An 8126-nucleotide genomic window follows, 5' to 3' on the forward strand; every position below is an offset into this window, starting at 1 on the left:
GTCTTCTCAATTCAAAGGGCCCCCTGCCTGTCTTTGCCTAGGGCCCCAAATTTCCTATATCCGCCCCTGGTTCCTAAATATCTGCCTTTTTAGGATAAATAATGTTCTAGGGTTGAATATGATGTTTGCACAAACATTTAGAGTTTGAAAAAACAATATTTGGAAAAGGAAGAAATTAGCTTGACTCTACTGTCTGTCAGATACTGACGAGTTTTTCCACCCAAACACAAGTTTGAAGTTGTTGTCCTTCATTAGAGTCCAAATTAGAGGTCTCAGTAGACATCTTAATGTCTTGTTTTTCTCCTCCTGTCAGTGCTGCGAGACGACGAGCATCATGCAACCTTTAAGGATAATGCACAATCATTCAGAAATACATTTTTTTTCTTCAGAATTTCATTTAGGATAATCCAGAAAACATCTTGCATGTTTACTCAGATGCACAAAGCAGGAAGGGATAGAGGTGGTGTTACTGCCGGGAACATGTCTAGATTTCATGCTCAGCCAAGCAAACGGTCTGATGGCATTAACCACTCGCTGTTGTCCTCTTCTCTCATCCCACTCTCCTTCTTGCCCCTGTCATTGCTCTTTTCCTTGCATCCTTTTCCAGAGAGGCCAGAGAAGAGGGAGAACAAGTGTCCCACGCCGGGGTGTGATGGAACCGGTCATGTGACTGGTCTTTACCCCCACCATCGCAGCCTGTCAGGCTGTCCGCACAAGGACAGGATCCCCCCAGAGAGTGAGTTTGGCTTTGTCTTTCATCTGAATGCTGTTTCCTGAGAGGGAATTTCACAGAGAAAGAATCATACCAGCCTATTTGTGGTTCAAAAAAGACATTTCTGGGCGTCACTTTTTTAAACTGTAACTGCCTTTTACTTGAATTTGACTCCATACATGCAGCATTAATGGTTTAGATGGATGGCAGATGTGTGGGAAGATGTTTAACAGCTGGTTTTTGGAAAATAAAATGTAGTTTACATGTATCAGTCTGATGTGAGACTCGTACGTTGGGTTTGTTACCAGCTCTACGTTTATGAAGTTGTTTAGATTGTGTCGTGATTTTCCTGAATCTGTGATTCTTCTGCTCAGTTCTGGCCATGCATGAAAATGTGCTGAAGTGTCCAACTCCTGGCTGCACTGGTCAGGGCCACGTAAACAGCAACCGCAACACACACCGCAGGTATCCCGTCTGTGCAGTCGTTAATCTGTGTCCTTTATAAGCATTTCTGCAGGACAGGCTTTTGCAGTTTATCATTTCCCTTTGTGTCTGCATGTGCATGCATGCAGGACAGCAAATGTGTCAGCCAGCATCAGTGTGATGTGGATGCATGTCAGCAGCTTGGTGATGTTTTTGAAATTCATCGACATTCCTGTCCCTCCGTCCTCACAGTCTCTCTGGATGCCCCATCGCTGCTGCTGAGAAGCTTTCAAAGACCCATGATAAGCAGCATCTCTCTCAGCTGGGCGGCGAGCATCTCAAAGGAAGCCCCAATGACAGAGTGCTGAGGTGGGTCATCAACAGCCGCTCTGTTCAGATCCAGAACTGAGTCTGTTTAACACGGTTTTAAACCCAAACCTTGCTGCAGTAGCCACCCGCTACCCACAGAGGGCGACACTTTTACCGATATATCAACAATAGCTCCATTTAGGCCCAACTAGTATGGTGGATTGATTACTATATAAGTTTGCCAACCTTAAATTTGTATAAAAATCACATTTAGTTGTATATTAAGAGACTAACATTTTATTCCTCTAAAACTCGTATGTACATTTAATGTTAAGTTTACTTAAAAATGAAACTTAAGACCTCGTAGACAGTAAGTGGCTTGCGCTCCCCATTTCTCCTTCTGTAATGTTTGCCAGCAAACTACCAGGTCTGCTAATGCTAATGCTAATGCTAACCAAATCGAGCATTTCATTTACCAGCTCAGAAGAACAGCGGCCATTTGCTTCCTTAAAGCCAGGCGTATATGGAAGTAAATCTTTGTCGCTGGGATTTGAATTAAAAATGCCTGAAATTTAAATGTTGTATGTTTGTACTTCCTGTTTCAGTGTTAAAATACATTCAGAACACATTTTTGACCTAAAAAAAACGAATTGTCATTATTTCTACACAGTTGAAATTTCATTTGTTATTTTCTCTTCAAGCTAAAAATTCACATTACTATTTTACAGTGATTACATTTTCAATACTTATTTTTCAGTTTAATTTTTCAGTGTTAAAAAAATCTGCATATAAAAAAAATTCAACCTCAATATTTTCAGCCTCCTGAGATTCAACTGGCTCTATTTCACCGTCTTAAATTCGGCGTCTAAATTCAGTGTAAAAAGGGAAGGGTTACTTCAGGTCACAGACATTAGCAATGGATTGTGGCGTCCAACACCCAGCCAATCCCGTTACGGTTTATTAGTCACGTGACGTGACGCTTGTGGCGCTCATACTGAAGGAAAACCAGCATCACGGAGCCGGTCATGCAAGCTAACGCTAACTCAGCTACAGAAAAATGAAAGTAATAAACTCACCGTTGAGTTAGGCGTACACTGTACGATTTTTTCAATTGTTGCACGCAGCTACGGCTCACACTGTAAGATGAAACCGTAGCGATAAAAAGTTCACAGCTCACCATGTTTGTTCCAACACTGTGCGACCCGACGCCCTGACGCCAAACGTGTAGAAGAACATGAAGCTCACTAGAGTGAAACGCGCTGCCTTAGCTATTTGTGCGATTCTGCGCTGAAAGCCCTAAAAAGAAAAGGCAACGACGTATTTGGACAAAGACATGGCTGAGCTAACGTGGCTACTACGGTCTGTCAGTTTGACAGGAAGAACTCCATTTCACTCATTGCCCCCCCGCCATGCTGCTGGGTTTACATCTGAGAGGAAGTAGAAGAAGAAGAGTATGACGGCCGACTGAATTTCAAACATGTTTGATTTTCTCCCGACCTTATGATTCCTGATGGGGAGGTGGTCGTTAGAGGCTGATCGCCCCTCGTTACCTTCTGTATATTTCACAACGCGCCATCAGGCTGAAAAATCACCCCAAAAAGGGTAAAAAAAATCGCACAGTGTAGGAATGTTCTGTCAGATGAGCATACCCCATCAGACCAGCATACCTATAGTCAATACCCATGCGCAAGACGTCAGAGTTGCCTTTATCCTTTTAGTTTGGTACGAAAAATAGACTTTAAACTACCTAAACGGGCGTGCATCCCTTTTGTCAAAAAACCAATTCAAGGTCAGATCACCATACGCTTCAAAAAACACCAAAAAGTAAGTAATCAAATAGTTTTTTTTTGCCCATGCCTAAAGGGAAACACGCCCAGTGAGGTAGTATAAAGTGTATTTTCCTTCCAAAACTAAAGGGATAAATGGGTATTGACTCTAGGTATTGCTGGTCTGACCGGCTCCAACACCCAGAAACATGACAGTTCATTTTAACTTCACTTAAAGCTTTCAAGAAATCAATGTTTGTATGGTTTATTTTTACTATTTAGCTACAGCACTAACTAGGCTGATAAGTTACCATTATTTTCAGATATTTGTCATTAGCTAGTAGCCTATAGCCTAGTTAAATTCTAAGGCCAGACTGGATCCAGCTCGTCTCGGAGGTCTTTGCCAGGTTTGCTGGTGCTCTGCAGACCTTAATCAATTCTGTCACATTAAATCTTAAGGTCTCCATATCTTCAGTCATCTCTCCAAACCAGCTTGGCAGCGTGATCACAGCAGAAAGAATGATAATTAGCACAAAGCAGACACCAGCATAATGCTGTGTCCATGCTCTCCCTCGCTGGTATTTTAATTAATAATGCAGCTGATATGCTAATAATGAAAGTTATAGGGGCCTTGCAGAAGGATGGGGAAAATAATTGCCTTCCTAGAGGAAAACATCACCAGACGGACAAAGCATTGGATTAAAACGTAATAAGCTTTGTTTTCTTTCTTCAGATTGTTATGTAAATGAGCTTTCCGTCCATCATATTTATGTCAGATTCCTGCCGTAGTTCTCATTCTAACGGTATTCGTGTTGATTTGATGCAAAGACAAAAGAAAATCCTCGTTGACGGCTGCTAGGAAGTTAGTTCCTCCTTCGCCCTGCAGGCCAGGTCATGGAGCTGATTAATGTCCATACGGTTAGAAGGGGGAAAAAAGAGGAGCGTTTTTTTCTTTCCCTCCTCCTCTTCCTCCTCCTCTTCCTCCTCTCCCCAGTCTATCAGTGGATTTACGCCAACAGGTTTGACAATAGCCTGGGCTCTCCAGGAAAATGAGAGGGCTTAACGCTCATAAATTCCATGCTGTACAACATGCAAATGTGCCCTCTGCTGATAAGAGAGCTTTTAATCCTGCTGCACTCCTGCTAAGTACACTGCAGCTCCTATCTTTACTCATTCTCTTTCATTCTACCTATTTTCACTCATTCTTCATCTGTTTTATTCAGTTTTTCTCTCCTCTTCTCATTCTTTTTTATTTCTTTCTCCATTTAATCAGCTGATGTGCCGTCTCTCCCTTTGGCTCTGCAGGCCCATGTGCTTTGTGAAGCAGCTGGAGGTGCCCCAGTATGGCAACTACAGGCCCAACATGGCCCCCTCTACACCGCGCGCCAACCTGGCCAAGGAGCTGGAGAAGTACTCCAAGGTCTCCTTCGATTATGCAAGCTTTGATGCCCAAGTGTTTGGGAAGCGCACGCTTGCTCCAAAGATGACCACCAGCGAAACGTCACCAAAAGCCTTCAAAAGTAAGACAGCGTAAACAGTCTTTGTGTCGTTTGTTTTTTTGCAATTTAAATAATGCATACAACGCAAAAAATAAATTCTACTCACCAAAACATAAAAGCTTTAAAGAAAAATCCTAACATTTATTTTATTTCTAAATGAAGGGGAGTTTGTTAGTCGGCCTTGTTTGTCAAATTCGTCACAGAGCGCTGAAACAGACACTGAAACCAAAATATTATCTGTAAAATCTATCTTTTTATTATTCCATTAATCATAAAACAATATGAAGGAAGTAAATAGAGAATATTTTTTATTCATATTAGTATGTTTTGCATAACTGAGAGATGCAACGAGTTTTATCACCAACCAATATTCTGGATAAATCTTTTTTTCTTTAAATTATTCTCCGTTTTTGTCTCATTTTGTCCTTTTGAATCAACATTTAATTATCAATTAAACATACAGTCCTCATCGTCTTTATCTGACCCATCTAAGGAGAGAAAATAGAAGATGTTTGGACAAAGGTCAGAGGTCAATGAGCGAAGTTTTGACCGCAAAGGGTCAGAATTTGGTGCAAAGATGAAAACATGGATCAATTCTGCCTGGATTTCAGAGGCTTAGGCTGCTAGTGGCGTCAAACAGTTCAGGTGATATCTGAGTTCACAGACAGCAGATCGGATTCTGAAGCCCCTCCCCCGTGTGAGCTCATCCTGCAAAGGTAGCCGTCTATCAAAGGGCAGCAAGATGCATTCAATTCTATTCAGTTTATTTCTATAGCGCCAATTCACATCATGTCATCTCAGGTCACTTTCCAGTTCACCAGATCATCCAGTCAGATTGATTCAATGTTTTCTATCTAAGGAAAACCAGCTGATTGCATCGACTCATTGACTCTTCAGCAATCCCTCACACTAAGCATGCTTGTAGCGACAGTGGAGAGGAAAAACTCCCAGCTTTCAAACAGGAAGAAACCTCCAGCAGAACCAGGCTCAGTGTGAGCGGCCATCTGCTGAGGCCCACTGGGGTTCAAGGAGACAGAAGCAGACATAGAAAAAGAAGCATAGATACAAAAGGCAACTGTCAACCAGCTCCACAGGCGGCCCCGTCCAGGAAACACACAGCCAGGCAGACGAGCTCCGAGCCAGCTCCCATGTCAGAGGATGAAGAGAGCACATCCAGTTAGTCACAGTCAGAGAAACAGGACTACACTGGAAAACAGGCCAAGCTCCAACATCTAGAAACAAAGGTGTTGATGGCAGCAGCACAGCTGATATTGCTCTCCAGGATGGAGTCACAGCCAAACAGGAACAGACCAGATGAAGCTACTATGAGAAAAAGCAGAGAGAGCAGAACGTTAGAGATTGAACTAACAGATTCTGCAGAGTGGGAGAATAGAGATAGAATGAAGCAGAATGATGAAAAAGGGGTCCCTATGTCCTCCAGCAGGCTAAGCCTATAGCAGCAGAACTATAGAGATAGCTCTATGATGCTTCTAAGTGGAAATAATAAAGCTGCAGTCATATTACTTTATTAATTATTCAGGGATCTGTTTTATTTTCTTGCTCTAATGGTGGATTCTGGAAACATTTCTAGAGTTTTCTTTCTTTGGTGAATTAAAAATAAAGTTTGTTTCTTCCCTCACTGTCAGATCTAACTGTCTGTCTTCCTGCAGCCAAGCCCTCCTTCCCCGAGTCGTCCTCTCCCACCCTGAGCCTCCACGCCTACGGGAAGAGCTCCTCCCTCCCCTACGACTACTCCCATGACGCCGAAGCCGCTCACATGGCTGCCACCGCCATCCTTAACCTGTCCACCCGCTGCTGGGAGAAACCTGAGAATCTCAGCATCAAGCCTCAAAGCAAGGTACTCTCGTCAGCAGCCCATCCTGGATGGGTTCTGTCTTCATGTTTTAGAGGCGTAATGAAGCAGATGCTCCTCCTCAGCCCTCTGAGCTTATTTAAACATTTGAAGAGACGCCCTGGTGGTGTTTGCAGCGGGATCATTAGCAGAGCGTCGTTCAGATAAAAGATTTCAGGCCACGGCTGCTGGGACTGGAAGGGTTAGCAGTGGGTGTGCCTTCCCCACTCCTTCCACATCGTCTCTGCATGAATGCATCATCAGGAGGCTTTGGCTTCCAGCAACACAGCGGCGTTGAGATTCGGTTGCATCACCTCCGTTATCCTCGCTCATCGTTTCATCCCTCCATCACACACTTTTCATGTTGTTATTAAATTTGGCTGACTGACACTTCACTTCCACCAGGTAGCCCCTCCCCCTTCTTTCATTTTTTCTTAGCATCTCGACCATTTTCTCCTTAAATAAGGTGTTTTTTTTTTCCTCTCACTCATTTCCCTCCAGTTGCACAGGAGGCCTTCCTTTCCCTCATATTGTGATTTCTGAAGGCCTTTTTTGTTTTGCTGAGGAGAGAAAGTCGCTGCTTTATTTTATTTCTATTTCCTAACATCGTTTTGAGATAATAAAGAGAAAATCTGTGTTGATGGCAGCTAAGCAAACCGAGGTGTTATTGAGCAAGGCGCTGATCCAAGCGCAGGCCGAGCTGCACCAATCAGCTGGGAACTGATCTGGAATCAGAGTCGGAGTCAGTTAAAATCCGATTCTGGAAGAGCGGAACGCCGTGCTCATCCACCTGGGACCCGTCTGGGAATGGTTCCAGCGCTCTTTCCCTCGCTCACGGTGCTTTGATATTTTTAGATCTTGACCAGGCTGTGAGAGCGTTCCTCCTCCGTTCACCCCTGGCTCTCTGTTCGCCTGCCAGCCCTAAAATGAAGCGAGGAGTTTCCAGCTCTCTGTCGGCGCCACTGGCACCGAAACACAGCATCTCCGACATGAGAGCAGCCGATCTGACGCAGCTGAACCCGTCCGACAAAAAGCTGGACGCTGCTGTAGGAATAAATACCAGAAAATGAACTGAGATAGAAGAGATTCACTGAGCCTTCAGATTTTTACTTCGTTTTCAGCCAATTAGAAAGAAAAGCGCTTCGTTCAGAAGAGAAACAGAGAAAAGGTTTTTGTTTCAGCAGGTCTTCAGTTTAACGTAGTGAAAAGGGTGGGGTTATTTTAAAGCGGGGCCACATGTGGCTCTTTGGGGCCCCCCCGGGCCCCCTTTGAATCATTCAGCTCTTCTGTTTGTTTCCAGGTAGAATATTGATATCAGGGCAGCAGCAGCACGACGCTTTAAAAAACATTTTTATATTTCATATTACAGCGACTCCCTCAGCCGCCATGATAGTAAAATAAATGCCTTTTATTTATTTTTTTAAGTTTTAGTAAAGCATTCTTCCCTTTAGAGAAAATCCTCTGATTTTCCTTTAAGAACTCAAATGAATTTAGAATTATATAAAATTCCTTCCTAGTTTCTGGATAAATGTAAAATCCTCCTGGCTTTCAAACAGGAAGAAACC

General features: G+C 43.3%; 1 protein-coding gene across 18 annotated transcripts in view; it reads left to right on the plus strand.

Moving 5' to 3' along the window:
* myt1 (myelin transcription factor 1) overlaps positions 1 to 8126 on the plus strand; it is a 59632-nt gene that overhangs the window by 38036 nt on the left and 13470 nt on the right. For 14 of the 18 annotated variants that reach the window (XM_015404180.1, XM_015404182.1, XM_015404177.1 and 11 more), the window contains 5 exons: positions 608 to 736; positions 1087 to 1177; positions 1388 to 1504; positions 4516 to 4730; positions 6356 to 6567. In XM_015404180.1, coding sequence (XP_015259666.1) covers positions 608 to 736; positions 1087 to 1177; positions 1388 to 1504; positions 4516 to 4730; positions 6356 to 6567 — 764 coding nt within the window. The remainder of the gene's footprint in view (positions 1 to 607; positions 737 to 1086; positions 1178 to 1387; positions 1505 to 4515; positions 4731 to 6355; positions 6568 to 8126) is intronic. The other 4 variants (XM_015404184.1, XM_015404178.1, XM_015404185.1 and 1 more) reach the window with 1 other exon arrangement.

This window comes from Cyprinodon variegatus, unplaced genomic scaffold (assembly GCF_000732505.1).
Source record: "Cyprinodon variegatus isolate N-32 unplaced genomic scaffold, C_variegatus-1.0 Scaffold1659, whole genome shotgun sequence".
NCBI classification, from domain to species: domain Eukaryota; kingdom Metazoa; phylum Chordata; class Actinopteri; order Cyprinodontiformes; family Cyprinodontidae; genus Cyprinodon; species Cyprinodon variegatus.